The following is a 20,596-nucleotide window of genomic DNA, read 5'->3' on the forward strand; positions in this document are numbered from 1 at the left end:
AAAAAAAAAAGAAATTACATCAAGAGAAGTAAGTCAAGCACAGAAAGGCAAATACCACATGACCCTGCCCGTATCAGAATCTAAAAAAGTTATCTCAGAAGTTAAAAGTAGAATAGTGGTTACCGAAGCAGCCATAAACACATACAATTATCACATGACAAACAGAACTAAAAACAAACAAACAAACATCGATATCTTCTCTACCCCAGAGTCACTCCTTCTCCCATGTTCATTATCTTGGTTCACAGCATCAGCATCCACTCCATGCACGCTAGAAACCTCTGGGTCACCTTTAATGCTTCCTCTCTTCATGAGTAACCGGAAATGAAATCCTGCTGATTCCACCCTTTCAGTATTTCCCATAATCACCCACATTATACAGTCCCAGTTTTCTAACTGAAGCATTTTTATCTTTTGCTTAAATTATTTATTTATTTTTCCCCCAAAGAAACCTTTTATTTAAGGAGTATAAACTTCATACAGTTCATAAGTACAACTTTAGGAATATAGTGATTCTTCCCACCACACCTGCCCTTCCATACAAAAAAAATGGAAAAATCTCCCATGTTCACGGATTGGAAGAATCAACATTATCAAAATGTCCATACTGCCGAAAGCAATTTACAGATTCAATGTGATACCAATCAAAATACCAAGGACAATCTTCTCAGATCTAGAAAAAAATGATGCTGAAATTTATATGGAAACACAGAAGACCCAGAATACCTAAAGTAATCTTTTACAACAAAAACAGAGCTGGAGGCATCACAATACCAGATGTCAAGACATACTACAGGACAGTTATAAACAAAACAGCATGGAACTGGACAAAAACAGATGGACAGATTGATGGAACAGAATAGAAACACCAGAAATCAATCCATGCATCTATAACCAACTTATCTTTGACAAAGGAGCTAAAATCAATCCCTGGAGAAAGTACAGTTTCTTCAACAAATGGTGCTGGGAAAACTGGATTTTCACATGCAAAAGTATTAAGCAAGACCCTCACCTTACATCTTACACAAAAATCACTCAAAATGGATTAAAGACCTAATCTATGACCCAATACCATCAAATTATTAGAGAACCTTGCAAGACATTGGCATAGGCTAAGAGTTCTTGGAAAAGACCCCAGAGGCACAGGCAATCAAAGCCAAAATTGACAAATGGGATTACATCAAATTGAGAAGCTTCTATACTACAAAAGAACACTCAGCAGAGTTAACAGGCAACCGACTGAATGTAAGAAATTATTTGCAAACTATATAAATGATAAAAGATTAATAACCAGAATATATAAAAAGATCAAGAAACTCAACAACAATAAAACAAACACCCAGTTAAGAAATGGATGAAGGACTTAAACAGACATTTTTTCGAAAGGGGAAATCAAAATGGCCAACAGACACATGAAAAAATGCTCAAGATCACCAGCCATCAGGGAAATGCAAATCAAAACCCCTGATAGAATGGCTTTCATACAGAAATCAACACACAACAATTGCTGGCCAAGGATGTAGGGATAAAGGTACCTCAATTCACTGTTGGTGAGAATGTAAACTGATAAAACCACCTTGGAATACAGTACAGAGATACCTCAGAAACCTGAATATAGACCTACCATATGACCCAGCCATCCCACTCCTGGGAATTTACTCATGAGAAATGGAATCAGCATATGAAAGAGTTATCTGTACCTCCATGTTTATTGCAGCTCAATTCACAGTAGCAGCAGTTCCCTCAACAAACCCAAGTCACACCTTTCATGGTTGCATATACTGTTCACAATAATGAAAATATGCCTTTGCCTTTTCTCACTTACCAAAGTCCACCTATCTTTCCAGTCCCAATTTAAATGCCATCTTCTCTGGGCACCCCTCCCCTGCTAACTCCTCCATAAGTTGCACGATACTGTTTACAGTACCCTATATTATAGTAAGTCAGATAGATTGTGACTTTGTCTCTGGAGCCCAAGCCTCCAAGAGACTCTGGCTTATCTCCTAGTGACTCCCTAGGACTAAACTTACTACCTGACTCACAGCAGGTAATAAGTATCTGTGAGTCAAATTTGCAATTCAAACAAAAACAGCCACATGTTACCATCATCCCTCAGTCCCTATTTTCTACCTCAATAAATAAAACTACAGAGACAGAAGGAAAGAAGAAGACACCATTTTACAAGAAAAAGACCCACTCTAGACTCTGGGTCTGCAGATGCCTTAGCAGGAAACAGATGAGCTGTGCTAAAATCACTTTCACCCCTGCCATATGGAGTTCAACAGCTCAGCCAAGGCTGAGGCTAGAAACCCAGACACAGACAGACAAGGACAACTAGCATAATGGTGACTCCTGGCCAGTAAACACATTCCTTATGCAATCTTTGGGATTTACAGGAAAAAGAAATACATCTAAATTCATTCATGGGTGAGAGTAATGGTTTCTTCAGCTTCTCTGTCCAAAAAAAAAGAAGCTTTAGTGTATATGAAATTACAATAAATCTACAGGTTGGTATTAATGTGCTTATTAACAGTTACATGATTCTGTATCTTATGTAATAAGAGTTAATGCAAACATAGTAATGTAAATCACATGTAGAAGATGACAAAAAACTTGGTTTCATTAAAAATGTTTTCAAAATCTACAACTGCAGATAGACAATTTATTACTAATTTAAAAACACATATATAAAAATTATGTGATTAAGGAGTGGGCATTAAATGCACAGCTTTTAAAGAAGCCCTGTCATTTAGAATAGTGGATTCAAGCCATTTTAGTCAATTAATCAAAGCATGTTGAAAGGAGCTACTCATAAACATGTTGATAAATAAAAGCTACATTAGGGTTTAAAAAAAAATCACTGGTTCTAAGATGGAAGGCTAAAAGCTTTTAAAAGCTATCTGCAAGCTGAATGGAATGAATCAAACAATTCTACAGAGCATTTTTAACATCACTGCAGAAAATATTGAAGATAACATATCTACAAATAACTAATTAATAATGTTCTTTTTAAATAGCTGACATAGGAAAAGCACATATTCACAAAAATGAGTCCTAGAAAGGTTGCACATAAATCAATATTTTATTCAAACTTCATTGTACAAAAAGACAAGATGGCCCAGAGATAATCACCCTCTTAATGAGTGCTTCCTGGTCTGTAATTTAATGATTTAAGGAAAAGTCCCTCAATATCCTTGGACATCAATTTCTTTTTTTTAAGCTAAATTTTTTTATTTATATGAAGTGAACGCATTCCATGTATTTCATACACCCAGATTAAAAGCACAATGATACTTCCTCCCAACCCTCCTTTCTGCCCACGCTTCCACCCTTCCTCCTCCTCCCTTTCTTATTTTGTCTTAATTTTTACAATGACATACTTTCAATTTATTTTATAATCACAAGCTTAACCCTCCACCACATAAAGAATTCAACAAGTAGTAAGTAGAAAAACCATTGCTCTTCAATAGTATAGAAAAGAGCTGTACCAATAATCACATTTCAAAATGTCAATTCACTCTTACACATTACCTTTTTTGTGCTCTGTATATTAATTACCACAAATCAGGAAAAACATATGATATATCCAAAGGAAATGAAATCAACATACGAAAGAGTTACCTGTTTTCCCCCTGTCTGTAGCAGCTCAATTCACATTAGCTAAGATATGGAATCAACCCAGATATCCATCAACTGACGACCGGATAAAGAAAATGTGGTACATATACACTATGGAGTATTACTCTGCCATAAAAAATTTTAAAATGAAATCCTGTCTTTTTTAACAAAATGGATCCAACTAGAAACCATTATGCTTAGTGAAATAAACCAGTCCTAAAAAGACAAATATTAATTTCTTATCGAAGGTGAGCTTGATTAAAAAAAAAAAAAAGTTGCTTTTAGCCATAGTGTTTCAGTATTCTATTAGATACTGAACGCCAATTACCAAATGACCATATGTTTGTACATGGATCAGTAAAGTTCTAAAACTTTCTGAATGAACTTTAGGTAAGTAGACGTTCAAGTTTACCCTGTATATTCACAGATCCTGGAAATGCTAGCATGTCTAGCTCCCAGCACAGTCCAGTGGTTTCAGTCTACACAAAGAAGCAGAGAATTTAACAGAACTTCAGAGAAAAATCTGACTTTCAAACACTATGAACCTAAACCAGTAACATTAAGGCACCATCATATGACCAGACAGTAACAAAATTCTCTAGGTCCAGCCAGATCACTGCCTGTGCTTTCTTCAAAAAGCCTTGACCTAACCTACAACACAATCTTTACTTAATGTATGCTAAACTGATCTTCTGTATATAAAGAGAATCGAAAATGAATCTTGATGTGAATGGAAGGGGAGAGGGAGTGGATAAGGGGAGGGTTGCGGGTTGGAGGGACGTTATGGGGGGAAGCCATTGTAATCCATATTCTGTACTTTGGAAATTTATATTCATTAAATAAAAGTTAAAAAAAATTAACAACAGGAATCACTGTGTACTAACTCCCCATGCAAGACCTCTGTCCACAACGAGTTGTATTATGAGAGTTAACTGTAAAACTTGTTCTCAGTTTTGTGTGTATGTGTGTGTGTGCAAATTGTTGAAATCTTTACTTAGCATAGAGTTGATCTTCTGTGTACAAAGTTAATTGAAAATGAATTTTAATGCATAATTGGACTGGGAAGGGGAGAGGGAAGAGGCAGAGGGGTGGGAGAGTAGGTGGGAGTGCGGGTATGGTGGGAAGAATAACTATATTCCTAAAGTTGTACTTATGAAATTTTTATTCCTCTCTGCCTGTCAAAAAAAAAAAAGTAAAAATAAATAAATAAATAAAATTACAATGAAATCTACTTAGAGAATTAATTCACTGTAGAGACACTTGTAAGAAAGGAAATGGTGGATGGGGCAGAAGGAAAAACTTTAGTCAAAAATAAAAAAAAAGAGAAGGAAAAAAACTGTCTTATTTTTAAACAATGCTACATTGAGAGGATGAGGCAGAGGAAAACAAGTTAAATAAAAAAAATAAGGAGTGCAGATGGGTTCAAATCAGCATGATCTCAATACTTTGGGCCAAGCACACTAAACAACAAGGCAATGGATCTAGCTAACAGGCCTGGTGACCCAGAGGAAACACTCAACACTCACACAGTAGACAGGGCTCCTGATGGGCCCTGGCCCAAGACTAGACAAAGAGAAGGAAAGCACATCTTGCTAGAAAAGCACCAAGGCAACAGGGAAAGAAAAGTCCCTAGCACAGGTTATATTTGTTGGCGAAGGCTTTGCTCACTGTGTGGTTTACAGAGGTTCTACAACCTCCAACTTTCACAAATCTGGAAAATTCATAGTTGGATGAAAAAACATAAAAGGGTACTGTTGAGATTACAAGACATTAAATACATCTGTCTATTAAAGCACAGTACTCAAAAAACCCGTTCTCATAGTACCCAGAACTTTTGGCACATAACATACAATGCCCTCAGTCCCCTCAAGTAGTTTCTTTCAAATGAAATAAAAGAATAATAAAGCAGTTTTGACTTTTAAATCTTTTCTCGAAACTAATTAAGATACACTTCAATAGAAAAAGAAATGAAATGCTTCACTCCCAGATGCACTTTGACATAAATACATTCTGATTCTTACTCCCAGTAAGTCCCAACTATATGACTCTGTCAATCAATTCAAGAACTGTCAAATAGCGTAAAAATGTTCTCTGTCAGCTATAACAGTAGCTTTTATTAAAAATGCTGAAACACAGCACATCTCAAGGAAGATACAGGGACAGAAGAGGTACCAGTTTCCTTTCACTTTTTCTAAAAAAACTGAGTACATCATGTTATTACTTGTCATTTCATATATGAAACTACAGTCATATAATCTGAGACATGCTAGATATAGTCAATGCCTCTTTATACGGAAGCAAATATGTGAATTCTGTTCTTCTGACTTTCAGGATCATAAGAGGCAGCCCTGAGACATTATATATATGTAATCTATCCCAAGTACCTCTCTTTGGGCCACAGAGTCTCTTCCTGACACTAAAAACCTTATTTCCAAATAAAGGAGTGATGTGACTTGAAGAAAAGAATATATAATCTACCAAAGAAAAGTTAAAAAGTAGATGAGCAGGTACATTGTATACATGAACTTGCTTGAAATACAAATATTTTTTTAAAAATCACATCAGAGTCCAAAAATGCTCTAAAACGTAAGTGGTTGTCTTAACTTAAAGAGATCACTAAAAAGAATATATTTAACACTTTCTAGTCATTAATAGGAATGAACACCAGATTTCTGTGTTGAAAAAAAATGAGACTATGTAAATTCAGTTAGAAATCAATTACTATTCCAATGATTACCAGAGTGTCAAATGATTTTTTTCCTCTGAATTATGCAGGTCCAAGCAAAAGTTAAATCTCGCCTTTGATTTAATTCTACAAATCAGGTCAGGTCAATTAAATGAACTTTTAATCTGTTGCGGAATCCTTTCTGAACAGGCCCAACCAGAAGGCTCAAGAACGGGTACATGGGGCTGATGCTGTGGCGTAGCAGGTAAAGCCACCGCCTGCAGTGCCAGCATCCCATATGAGCGCCAGTTCTACTCCTGGCTGCTCCACTTCCGTTCCAGCTCTCTGCTATGGCCTGGGAAAGCAGTAGAAGATGGCCCAAGTCCTTGGGCCCCTGCACCCGCATGGGAGATCCAGAGGAAGCTTCTGGCTCCTGGCTTTGGATCAGCGCATCTCCAATTTGTGTTTTAGATGACCAGAGGGGGAAAAAAAAAAAAAGAAAGAAAAATACATGGCAGAAAACAGGTGCATCTAATTAATAAACACAAATAAAACGATGTTAGAATACAGTGGATTTTGTGTTTGTGGACTCCATTTGTCCCACACATACAGTAACCTGTCCCTACATCCCACATCACGTTACTTACAAAAGCAGTATACTCACTTACATGCAGATTCTAAAACAACTCACAGAAGCAGAGAACAGTGGTTACCAGAGGCTAGGGATGGCATACCAAGGGTAGAAAGCCTCAGATGGGAAGAATATGGTTTGGGATTATTGTGTGTTTGCTTGTTTGTTTTTGAGATCTATTGCACTGCACAATGAATATGGCTAACAACTCAGTACTATATATTCCAATATTACTAAGAGAATATCAAATGTTATCATAATATCAAAATGTCAGAGTTGGGATGACAGGCTAATTGGATTGATTTAATCACTCCACATTGTATTCGAAAATCACATCACTTTGTATGCCACAAATACATATATACAACTATAATTTGATATATAATTCTTAAGTGTGTGAATCAACTTAAAACTTTAAATTAAAGACACAAATAAGTGAACAAACTTATGCTCTCCTAAGTAAGAATCAAAATAACACGTGAAGGGAAAGGGGGTCTGGCACTAGGCAGGCTGAACAGTAGCTAGCAAAGGAAACTGCCAGTATGCGGGAGAGAAGACCTGCTGGTGATGGGGCTGTCACCACCACAAATACCTTCAACAAACAGCTCTGCCCTCAGAGCCACCATGACACTTCCAACAAACCACCAAGCTAAAAACTAACTCTGATAGTTTTCCTGGGAAATCTAAGATAAGATCTCTTTACAATGATTTCTTTGGGATGTGAATGTATTTGAGATATATATTGTTGTCTGTTTGCAAAGACAAATTTTTCTTAGGATTTCATGTTCACTCATACATGTAAATATATGCTGGGGCAGGCATTTGGCATAGTGGTTAAAATGTCTACATCCCACACAGGAATGCTTGGATTCCAGTCTCAGCTCTGGCTCCTGATTTCAGTTTCCAGCTAATGTGCACCTCCCAAGAAGCAGCAATGATGGCTCAATTAACTGGGTTCCTGACACCCACATGGGAGACTTGACTGCATTCCCAGCTCCCAACTTCAACCATGCAGGCATCTGGGGAGTGAACCAGGAAATGGGAACTCTCTCCTCCTCTCTCCTCCTCCTCTCTCTCTCTCTCTCTGCTTCTCAAACAAATTAAAAAAAAAAAAAAAAAAGGAAAGGAAAAACTAAAGAACAGAAGCCAATTTCATAAAAAATACAGCAGGCCTGTCATACACTGTATTACCTAAAACAATTATAAATCTAAACTACCATTATAGATCTTTTCAATCTCCAACTTTTTACCCTGGCTGATAACTGTAGTCATACCTCCACTTATTTGTCGGGGAACGGGACAGCCTGGCCAGCTGTGCCCCTCCCGACATGTACGAGCACAAGAAGTTTAGTGCTGGGCTTTTTCCACCCTGCCCGTTGCTAATTGCAAGATCCTGTTTTGACTTTAAGCATCCTGTTATTGCATGTTTCCCACACTTAATTGGTAACATGTTTTCCGTGAATGATATATATAAATAGGTGGACGGTGGGCAGGGGTAGTGAATGAACGCTGGTAAAAGAAGGAGGAATGAATGAACGCTGGTAAAAGACGGAGTAATGAATGAACGCTGGTAACAGGCGGAGTTGTGAATGAACGCCGGAAACAGGCGGGAGTTATGAATGAACGCCGGTAACAGGCGGGAGCTGTGAATGAATGCGAGTAGTAAGCGGGAGTGGTGAATGAAGGAGTTGTGAATGAATGCCGGTAACAGGGCGGGCGTTCGCGACATGTAACGCGAGTCTGCTGAAAAATAAAGTGGAAGCTGAAAAGCCGATAAACGCGTCTGGTGTCTCCGAGGTCTCGCCGGCGTTAACCTATCCGGAAGGTGTACGCCTGCACTTATTAACAAAAACAAACAAACAAACAAATAATAACACCTCCATGTTAACTTTTGTTTCATTTTTTAAAACTAGTTTAGCTGCATTTAAAAAAACTTCCTTATTTATTTGAAAGTCAGAGTTACAGAGAGAGGGAGAAACAAAGAAACAGAGATTTTCCATTCACTGGTTCACTCCCCAGATGGTCGCAACAGCTAGGGCTGAGCCAGGTTGATGTCAGGAGCCATGAGCTTTATCCGGGTCTCCCATGTGGGTGCAAGGGCCCCAGGACCTGGGCCATCCTCCACTGAAATTCCCAGGTGCATCAGAAGGGAGCTGAATTGGAAGTGGAGCAGCTGGGACTCAAACCGGAGCCTATATGGGATGCCAGCATTGCAGGCGGTGGCTTTACCTGTTAACCCACAACACAGTCCCCCTCCATTGTTAACTTTTTTTTTTTTTTTTTTTTTTTTTTTACAGGCAGAGTGGACAGTGAGAGAGAGAGACAGAGAGAAAGGTCTTCCTTTTGCCGTTGGTTCACCCTCCAATGGCCGCCGCGGCCAGTGCGCTGCGGCCAGCGCACCGCGCTGATCCGATGGCAGGAGCCAGGAGCCAGGTGCTTTTTCCTGGTCTCCCATGGGGTGCAGGGCCCAAGCACTTGGGCCATCCTCCACTGCACTCCCTGGCCACAGCAGAGAGCTGGCCTGGAAGAGGGGCAACCGGGACAGAATCCGGCGCCCCAACCGGGACTAGAACCCGGTGTGCTGGCGCCGCTAGGCAGAGGATTAGCCTAGTGAGCCACGGCGCCGGCCTCCATTGTTAACTTTTAAAAGCCCAAATGAGAATTTCTTTCAAAGACCTTTTTTTATGGCTAATTCTCATCATGTAAGATGTTAACTTTAGCACAGCTAAAACACAATTTTTAGTTTCAGCATGTCATGCTCCCTCAATCTCCTGCCACACTCATTCTTCACTATGATAACAGATGGTGACTTTTTCCAAGTCAGTCTCTGCTGCTTTCCCTGCAAAGCCTCAATGTATCATGTTCTCTATTTCATTTTCAACCTTTCACTCCTTTCCATCAAGGTTTCTCCCCCTGGATTTTTCTCTCTTTTTCACAAAATTTCCTTACCTTAAACTTGCATGTCAATCAACTCCCATCAGATCTGTCCCCCAAAAGTCAAGCATGACTTCACTGTTGTTATATACATCCAACCAATGTGCATTTTCAGTTCTTATTTTAGTTGGCTTCTCTGTGATGAAGATTTAACTCACAGTGCCCAGAATTTGGTATCCACAGCCCCTCATGTTTGGCTTGACTAATGCCTCCAGCTCCCACAGTGAGATCTCAGGGCCCCCACTACATGCTCAACTTCCTCTCTCTAGAGCCCTATTCCACTTGAGTCTTCTTCAATGTGGGTCCTCTTGACAGTTAAGGTTTCTCTGTAACCCCACAGATCATGCTGATCACATTATGTGTGGGCCACCAGTGTGCTGACAATTCCAAAGCAGACAACTGCATATAGTAAACACTGAAGAGATGTAGAACTGCTGGAATTAATTTCACCCAATAAAGAAGCTGTTATCACTACACAGATGTTACAGCACAAAATGAACCAGATGGGTGCTACATGTTTTCTTAGGATCCGGAATATGTCAAGAATGTCAGCCGGCGAAGCGCTCACTAGGCTAATCCTCCGCCTTGCGGCGCTGGCACACCCGGTTCTAGTCCCGGTCGGGGCGCGGGATTCTGTCTCAGTTGCCCCTCTTCCAGGCCGGCTCTCTGCTGTGGCCAGGGAGTGCAGTGGAGGATGGCCCAAGTGCTTGGGCCCTGCACCCCATGGGAGACCAGGAGAAACACCTGGCTCCTGCCTTCGGATCAGCGCGGTGCGCCGGCCGCGGCGGCCATTGGAGGGTGAACCAATGGCAAAAGAAAGACCTTTCTCTCTGTCTCTCTCTCTCACTGTCCACTCTGCCTGTCAAAAAAAAAAAAAAAAAAAAGAATGTCCAAATACACTCAACATACTAGAGCTAATTCCCCATTTACTCAATCTAATAAGTATAAATGATACTGTCAAGTTTTTAGTAACAATTTCTCTCAAAATGGACAAAACTAAAACATCACTAGTACCGCATGTTATGTGTGTCCTGAGCAAACAGAAAGTGTTATCTCAATCTGCATAATCCTAAGGGAAAAAAAAACATAAATATTTCCTCTAGGAGGAAAATATCTTGCCCCACACCTATACCCAGGAAAGTCCTATATATGAGAATATTAAAAAGTTAAAAGAAAAACATTAATTAAAAACTGTATTAGGGGCTGGCACTGTGGGTTAGTAGGCTAAGCCCCTGCCTGCGGCACCAGCATCCCATATGGGCACTGTTTCAAATCCTGGCTGCTCTTTTTCTGATCCAGCTCTCCACTATGGCCTGGAAAAGCGGCAGAATATGGCCCAAGTGCTTGGGCCCATGCAACCACGTGGGAGTCTCAGAGGAAGCTCCTGGCTTCAAATTGGCCCACCTCTGGCCATTGCAGCCATTTGGGGAGAAAACCAGTGGATGGAAGATCTCTCACTCTGTCTCTCCCTCTCTCTCTCTGAAATTCTACCTCTCGAATAAAGAATAAATATATTTTTTTAAAATTGTATTTCTGTTTTCCTCTACCATAATCCTTTCATTTTTCAGATACCCCCAATCAACATCTATAACACTAATGAGTCATGTTCACCGCCAGAATTTCCATAACAGGAGAGACAAAGCAGCTGCATTCTCTAATGGATATAGACTGAATTGGAAAACGCATTTGCATGACAAGCACATTATTTTATTTAGATGGTATATTTATTTGTGATGGATTTATAGTGATGATGGAAATCATACCTAGGAAACAGAGACTCCCAAGATACTGTCACAAGTAATACAAAACCTTCATTATAAGCAAACCAAAAATCTATTAATAAGCAAAAGATGCAGCATCACTTTTGCACTATACATCTTATAATTGTACAAGACACCAATATCAAATATGTAATCACTTAAATATTACAAGGATGACTATTATCTAAACGAAAAGCAAATTTTCCAAAAGACTTATCACATTGTGGCAGACACATGAACCATTAGGATGTTAGAAGCAGGCAGCAATACCACCCTCAATATTTATAGGACGGGCAGAGTTGAGGGAGACAAGTTTCCAAGAGGTGCAATGGAGAAGTAAACAGATGAGCTTATTCCTGTGTACTATTCTATAAAAATAAAATCAGCCATATCAGAAAGACTAGAAAGAAAGAATTTCAACAAGATACAACATAAAAGTGGAGGCTATGATCTTTCACTGCTTAAGAACTGCTATTCTATTAACTTTACTGTACTGCCCATTTACCAACATGAATGCTACCAGAACACTTGATATGAACTTTAAACATTTATTAACATTGTGTGTTACAAGACTCCTACATAAAACTGGTGCTAGAATCAGCTTTGGGCTTTGGTGCAAGCTTACCTGATACAGCTGTAATGCTTGAAGGTGCTGGCCGCATTCTGACATTCCAGGCATAGCTGTATTGCCCCAGGATAGTCTTCCTCCTTAGACAACCACAGAAGCCATCAGACTGCAAACATTTTTTCTTAAAGCCCCTCATAAAAACACCTCACTGTTTCCACTGCAACCACAAGCCACAGAATCCAAAAACTGTAATGCCTCTTAAACAAGGATCAGAACAGCAATTAATAAGTAACAAAGAGACAGCTAACTCTAGGCCTAACAAGTATGCACAGAAAAAAAAATTTAAATCATTCTGTTTCCTTCAACACAGAGTAACAGGCCTCTGAGACACAACAAAGTCTACACAGAATTACACGCTGCTCTACAGAGAAAGCTTTCTTCCAATGTACCATCTCCTTCCAGGGAAGTTTACACAAGATGCTCCCCGACGGTACGCATTCTACCTGTAATCCACATTCAACGGTTCTACCACCAAGGAAAGAGATCCATAAACATTTCTAAAGAAATGAATTTGGGAAAAATAGTGAAGTATTCACTAATAATCTCACAATATTTTTATCCCACAAACAGTAATTTAGTATCAAATGAAGTTCTCAAATGGGTTTCTCAAGCTCTAGTTTAGTAGTCATCCTTTAGAAGGAAGACAATTATCTCAAAAACCACAGATAATGTTCCCTACGCTCCTATCTAAATTCCACAGGTGCAAGACAAACCATGGGGTACACAGAGACAATGACAAAGCACTCACCCCCATGGAGCTCACATATTACAGGGAACTACATGATATTTTGTTACATGATATTTTGGAGAACTTCATTACTATATTTTGACTATAACACTAAGAATACAGAGAAGAAATACAGGAGAAAACAGCTCAATCAGAAAAACAATTAACACATGAGCTATCAATTATAACCAAGAGATCATACATTACTTAAACCATGACTATTTGTTAGATGTCAAATTTGATTTTACTATGGCCTGGACACAATGTAGCCAAAAGACTGAAGTTATCCTTCCAATGTTACATTATTTCAAATAAATGCTTTCCCAAACAAATGTGTTTTTCTAAATGAAGTATACATTATGTCAGCAGGAAAAAGTTCTACAAGAATCTTAGCATGTCTATGAATACACCTTTTCCATACACCAACTGGAGAAAACATGCCTTGTTAACTTACCTCCAGCATTTCACTTAAGCGTACATCTGTTCTTTGCTGAAAAAAACAAAAATCAAAGGTAAAATCTGTTTCAACCACAAATCAAGTTTCAATTTGTAAAAAGTGGCCTATATATACCAATGTTTTGATCGTTCTCAGAGATTTCAGGAGGCCAATCAGCAGCTGACGCTTCCTTTGATTTGCAAGGAGGCCTAAGCTAGCTTGAGTAAAACCTTCTTTTGCAATATTCAGGTGTCTGCAAAAGGGAACAACACATGGTTAAAACTTTCTAGTACAGTAAGAATTATTATCAACACAGAAAAATTCTGGCAACTAGTGATGGGGTGACTGACCTGGATTACTCTTACAACAGGACTATGGCTACTATTTGACAAACATATTCAATTACTTGGTCTAAGCAGACATTTTTCAACATGCTGGGAGTAGAATAAGAAAAGAACAGGGGTTGGCATTATGGCATAGCAGGTAAAGATGCCACCTGCAGTGCCAGCATCCCACATGGGCACCAGTTTGACTCCTGGCTGTTCCATTTCCAATCTAGCTTCCTGTTAATGTACCTGAGAAAGCAGTGGAGGACAGCCCAACTGCTTGGGGCCCTGCCCCGACGTGGGAGACCTGAAAGAAGCTCCTGGCTCCTGACTTCAGCTTGGGCCAGCCGTGGCCATTGCAGCCATTTGGGGAGAGAACCAGTAGATGGAAGAGCTCTTCCCCTGTCTCCCTCTCTCTCTCTCTCTCTGTAACTCTGCCTTTCAAATTAAATAAATGATCTTTAACAAAAGAAAAAAAAGGACAGAAATGTAGAATAAACATTTAAAAGTTTAATACAGGGGCCAGTTTTGTGGCACAGCATGTTAAGCTGTCGCTAGAGGGACTGGCATCCCACATCAGAGTGCTGGTTTGTGGCACAGCTTCACTTCTGCTAATGCGCCTGAGAAGGCAGCAGGTGATGGCCCAAATGTGTGGGCCCCCGCCACCCATGAGAGACCTAGAGTGATGTCTGCACTCCTGGCTTTAGCCTGTCCAAATCCTGGCTGTTGCAGCCATTTGGGGAGTGAACCAATGGGTGGAAGATCTCTCCACCTCACTTTCTCTCCCTGTCTCTCCGTCTCTTTCTGTCACTCTTTCAAATAAATAAATCTTAAAAACTTAATAAAATGTTTACAAGATAATTTCATTTTCCTAGTAATTTGATTTTATTGCGTTTCACAGAATAACAGATTGACGAGTTGGAAAAAAAAAGCTGGTCTTTCACCGTAAATAGTTTAAGAAGCACTAGTCTAAACTATATAAAAAAAATATTTTTTTAGCCCATGAGTAGATGTATAGATATCACCATACACCCTTATGGTGCAGTGTTTACATCACAACATAAATTCATTTAAGGAATGGCATTCAAGAAACCATAGCATAATGGAAAATCAATTATTAGGATGGATTTCATAGTTACTGGAATATTTTGCAGTTTAAAGAACAAAGTATCATCAGAAGCAATACCTCCTCCCATTGGTGCAGATAACAGCAGCCAGCTGAAGTCCTGTCTGCAGTGAGGTAACTCTTTCAAGTTCCTATGGAAACATCAGCTATAGGTTATCATTTGAAACATTCTTTTTTTTCTTATTTACATGGCATGCTAACAAAAATTCTAGTGGGTTTCAAAGAAAAGCCTCTTTAGAAAGCAAAGTCACATCAAAAATACCTGAACGTGAGAACTGTTAGTATATACCCCACAAAATCATTTAAAATGACTACTTTCACTGATTTTCACAATGACATATGATAAAATATTTAATTAGGATTGCTTGGGAAGAAATCTAAACCCATCCTGTTTTAGACAGGGAAAAAAAAAAAACAATGTCAATAATAATATACTCCTTTAAATATTTCTACCCAACACAACTTCTCAATGTAATTAAGTATATGACAAATATACACTAGGATTTCTGTTGGCTAAGATTTTTTGACAATCAATGCCTTCATCTGAACTGGCAGACATTTTCTATGGAGGCTCTGATTTTCTAATGAAAATACAGATTCAGCTAGACAGTCTCAATTTTGCCATATTTTAAAGCTGGACTGTTGTACAGACATTGAGTCATCATTATCGCTGGTCTAGAAGTCTGTCACAAAGCTAAATGAAGCAATTCTTCTCAAATTTTCTGAAGTTTAATAAACCAAAGAAATCACTTTAGCATCATAAACAAACACTGCTATACTTCTTCAGTTTGGTAAATTCTCCTAAATGACAGAAAAGTGTACACATGCACACACACACACAACACATTCCTCAATTAGTCAAGTTGTGGCTACAGATTATGAATAGAAGAACAATTACAATATTTTGACAGTTTAAAGTATAAATTACTCAACTATTTTTAAAATTTTACTAAAAAAAAATATCCTACCTTTACATAGGCAGGCTGTTTTTCAAGGATTAAATCTGCTACTTTTTTAGAGACCTACAAGAACATGCAATCAAACAAAGGAAGTAAAAGAAAAAGCCTCATGCTTCCTACTACATTTTACATTTACAGTTTTTTGCACGTATATTTCATAGGTCTTCCCAGTAACTTCTAGAGCAAAAATCGACATGCTATGGCCACACACACTTCCTTGGTCTATGAAATTAGCAAAAGAGGTCATGTAGTAAAGCACCCAGCACCATTCTTAATCAAAACTCAATAAATGATCATTATTGCTGTCAGTAATATTGAGTTTCATTCTCTGACTTGGCATACACAAAGATGTAACCATTTTAAGGGTACAGGATTTGATTTAGAAAGATAAACCTTTAGGACAAGTAAATGTTTAGTCAATTTATGAAGACAATAGCTTGTACCCTTCACACCCTTTGGACCACAAAAGAAGTTAAACAAGATGTTTGGTCGCTCTGCTCCTGAGAAATTGAAAACACACGTTTTGAGGAATACTATGACAACACCTAAGGTTCTGCTGGTCAATCCCATGTATATTAATATGTGCTGTACAATCAGAATGACTTTGGACATGAGGCTCCCACTGCACAATTTCAGGGCCTCCGCCAATTACAGCGCAACCAAGCACAGCACACAGAAGGTCTGTAGCAAGTGTCTGCTCGGGAAGCCTACCTGGCTCCTTCCCCCAGGCCGAATGAGAACAAAACACTGCACACTCATTAACTACTGCACCCATCCTTCCACGTTTCTTAATCTGTTCCAAACATCTTTGAAATTATGTGATCTACTTCCTAGATAGTCACTGCTTTTGCCTAGAAGGTTTCCATCAAGGTTAAGAAAATCAAACTTTAAATAGCTTAATAAAGAAATACCCTTGTTAATCTTAAATATCATTTTAAGAATTACAAAGATTCCATAGGAACTGCTGATCACATTTAGGATTCCAGTCAGAGAACAAATTCTAGAAGCAAATCTATCAAACACAAGGAAAACTGCACCAACATTAAACTTTAATATACATGTATCATTTGGGTCAAAGTTGTTAAATAACAGAACTTGTTTGTATGTTAACAGATTAGTTCAAACCATAAAATCTGCAAACCTTACACCTCAGTTGTGTCTTGCCTACACTTTTATTGGGAAGAAATGTGACTTTTTACTTACTGCAGCTTGCTGCTGCTTCAGTTTGTCTCTGTACTCCTCTAATTCTTGCAAATTGAGGACAGGTGGGAGCTTCTACAGAAAAAAAATTCATAAACAAAGAGTTAAAAAATAAACTGCTCAATTCGATTTCATTTACCTGGCCACCTGTGACTAATGAACCACAATCTGTGAGCACAAAACGGTGGCACAGCCCACTGCCCTGAGTCTTTCCTGTCCTCCAGTCTCCCTCACGAACCTCCAGCCACAAAAGCCTCCACATGTGCACCACATAACCCAGGTTCCATCCCTCAAGTAGCCTTGCTACCTCCAGGAAACCCCATTACCACCTGGGCTCCCAGCCCCGGGTACAGAGACACGGTTTCTGTGACCTCTACAAGGAGGATGTGGGGACAGCCCCTAATCCCAATCCCCGATTCCACCAGCCCAGGACTGTCCCTAATTTTGTACGATAAAATGCAAAACAGATTTCCCATCTGAAACATTCTGAATGGTTAACAGGGACAGTGCGAGTTGTTGGACTACATTCTGGATGACATCAGCTTACAGAAGACAGTCTAGGAAACTAACAACAAACACGCGAGTCATCATGTATGTGGGCAAATGAGCTCCAGGTCTCAGTCACCTGCTGGCAAAACTTCCGGCTGGGGTGGGGTGAATTGGTGGATGCTACTTGCACGGGTATGTATGCACACTATATTCGCTTTTCTCTTAAAACCAAAGTACTATTCTGCCATTATTTTTTTGAGGTTCTTACAAATTCAAAAAGCCAGTATTGTTAACATTATGTCACAGAAGCGTTTATCACAACTAAACAGCTATGCAGTACACATTCATGATTAATAGTCTCAGAGCTTTCCTAAACATATTCAGATAATATAAAATAGGAGAGAAGCAGCATACCAATAAGCTGGATGTTAACAACTGAAAACTACGGGGTGGAGGTGGGATGGGGGTGGGGGGAGACCAGCATTGTGGTGTATCCGGTAAAGCCGCGCCAGCAAAGCAGGCATCCCTTATGGGCACTGGTTCATGTCCCAGCTGTTCCACTGCTGATCCAGCTTCCTGTTAACGTGCTTGGAAAAGCGCTGGAAGATGGCCCAAGTGCTTGGGCCCCTGCACCCATGTGGGAGACACAAAAGAAGTTCCTGGCTCCTGGCTTCAGGATGGCCCAGCCCTAGCCACTGTGGCTATTTGGGGAGTAAACTAGTGGATGGAAGATATCTCTCTCTCTCTCTCTCTCTCTCTCTCTCTCTCTCTCTCCCTTTCTCTCTCTCTCTATAGTTCTGACTTTCAAGACTTTCAAATAAATAAAATCATAAATCTTAAAAAAAAAAAAGATGAAAGAAACCCAAAACTATAGAAATGTTTCCCTACTGGTATTCCAGACTTGCACTTAAAATTATGTTCTTAAAAATAATTTCAATTTTAAATAATGCTGACACTCAGTTAGCCATCATGTGGGAATAATACACCTGCTTTGGTATCATAAAAATATAAACACAAATGCCCCTAAAAGGGATGCAAATCTCACAAATGCAATCATTCAATAACAAAAGGCAGTAGGCATATTTTAAAGAAATCTTTTTTGTTTTACCTCCAGTTCATATTTAACAATATCAAATGAGTCTGCAGAAAAATATACTTGTTCAATGCTATTAATCAGCTCTTGTTCAGCTTGAGGGTCACTGGGCTGTTCTCGGAGTTCCCTGAATTCCTCCTTTAGGGACAAAAAAAAAAAAAGCATGGTTATTATAGTTACAGTTTTAATATTCCATCTGCGTGGAAATCATCTGTCTTAACAGTCTGTCTTCTAATCAAAGATACAAACTAACAGGAACCCCGAGCAGCAGCCAGCCAACCCTATTGGCAACCTCAGAGCTCCTGCCAGGCAGAGAAACCCTGGCTCCGAAGAAGTCCACATGCTTAGCTCTGCGATTCCATGAGGCTTCCTTCTGGTTTTGAACCAAACTCCGTTATTTCATAAAATGTTTTCTTTCTAATGATGCAGAATGAGGCTTCTTTGGATTTGTACAACAGAAAAGAGCTTCATAAACAAACCCCTACCCCTGATGTCAGCATTCTTATCCTATGCAATTTTACCATATAAATGGATGAAACTTCAATTCATAAGAATTTCAATAATTCAGATATCTACTCCCCTGCCATGTTGGTTAATCACTTTTATGATTATGATTGTTATTATTATGGACAGGTAGCAAGTTAACCTTGTGATTTCTTATTCAAATTAACCTCAAGCACATTTATGTACACCAAAACATTATTATTAAAAATCATTTTACATTCATTAAAATACTCTAAAATCTTAATGAATCATCAACTAATCAAGCATACAAAAATTACCTGGTCAATTAAAGAATATCAATTTCCAAATATAGTTAGTCTAGAATATTTTATTACCGCACATTTTCCTTTAATTTATAAAAAGAGCTAGTTTGTAGCACACATTTGATGTAGCAGTTAAGACATCCATTGAGATGTCTGCATCTGCTATCCGAGTGCCTTGGTTCAAGTCTTGGCTCCACTCTGAATTCCAGCTTCTTGCTAATGTGCATCCTGGGAGGCATCAGGTGACGGCTCAAGTACTTGGGTCCCTCTACCCACACAGGAGCCTGGACTGAGTTCCAGGCTTCTGGCTTCAGCCTGGCTCAGTCCCTGCCATTGTGGGCATCTGGATATCTGTCAGTCTCCACTCCCCCACCACATACACACACACACACTCTCACCTTCACTCTCTTCGTCTACCTGTCAAATAAGTAAACAATTTTTTAAAAATTAAAAAAGGGTTGGCTTGGACATCATTTAGAGTTTAATATTATATATTTATAAAATTATTAACTATAAAATTGCCCTTATGAGTAGGCTCAAGCTCAAAGAAAATATTAGAACAATAAATCACAATCTCAGAAGGTAAACTGTTTAAATGTGAACTTCCAATAAATTTTAAAGTGAAGGTGAAGTCATATTAAAAAAAAATCAAACCTGCATAATCAAATATGCATGAGAAAGGAGATACCTCTTATAAAACAGACTCACAAAAAAATAAAGGTTAAAAGCACAGCCATCACTGGTACAGCAAGAGATGAGATCCTATGAATGCAGTCAGAAACCTCACATCCTAATAGAGTGAGCAATGCTCCTGTGAGGGTGTGCCCACAACACACAACACGCTCATCCATGTGGCACTCTGGACAGTGATGCCGGGAATCCACGTAGGCTCGACCCATCCCACCTGTGGAAGGAAGGTTCCCAACTAGTCTCTCAACAGGTATGTATCCAGTGGGATGTGGCAGCACAGTGAGCCCAGGCATGTAAGAGGTCAGAATGTCAGGCATTTAAAACACCAGCTTTCATTCACTGAAATGTCATATGCTGAGGGAGGAAACAAGGGCCTGGAGACAGGATGTGGCAACGTGGCCTCGCTAGGAATTCTGCAGCACCAGGAGCAAATACATGCAGTCGGTCTCATTCATGTGTGTGTGTGTGTCTTTAAAAAATTGCTAAGATTGAAAAATATCAGGTACATCTAGTCAAGCCAAAAATTCAAATAGGCGGCAATAATCAA

General features: G+C 39.2%; 1 protein-coding gene across 3 annotated transcripts in view; it reads right to left on the reverse strand.

Moving 5' to 3' along the window:
• Positions 1-20,596, reverse strand: part of VPS50 (VPS50 subunit of EARP/GARPII complex) — a 119,511-nt gene that overhangs the window by 77,779 nt on the left and 21,136 nt on the right. For 2 of the 3 annotated variants that reach the window (XM_008261723.5, XM_051852990.3), the window contains exons 3-9: positions 18,608-18,730; positions 17,014-17,085; positions 15,820-15,873; positions 14,912-14,982; positions 13,535-13,652; positions 13,418-13,453; positions 12,234-12,316 (exon numbers count right to left, since the gene is read on the reverse strand). In XM_008261723.5, coding sequence (XP_008259945.1) covers positions 12,234-12,316; positions 13,418-13,453; positions 13,535-13,652; positions 14,912-14,982; positions 15,820-15,873; positions 17,014-17,085; positions 18,608-18,730 — 557 coding nt within the window. The remainder of the gene's footprint in view (positions 1-12,233; positions 12,317-13,417; positions 13,454-13,534; positions 13,653-14,911; positions 14,983-15,819; positions 15,874-17,013; positions 17,086-18,607; positions 18,731-20,596) is intronic. The other variant, XM_070059817.2, reaches the window with a different exon arrangement.

This window comes from Oryctolagus cuniculus, chromosome 16 (assembly GCF_051225735.1).
Source record: "Oryctolagus cuniculus isolate XC-2025 breed Fujian yellow rabbit chromosome 16, ASM5122573v1, whole genome shotgun sequence".
Classification (NCBI taxonomy): Eukaryota; Metazoa; Chordata; class Mammalia; order Lagomorpha; family Leporidae; genus Oryctolagus; species Oryctolagus cuniculus.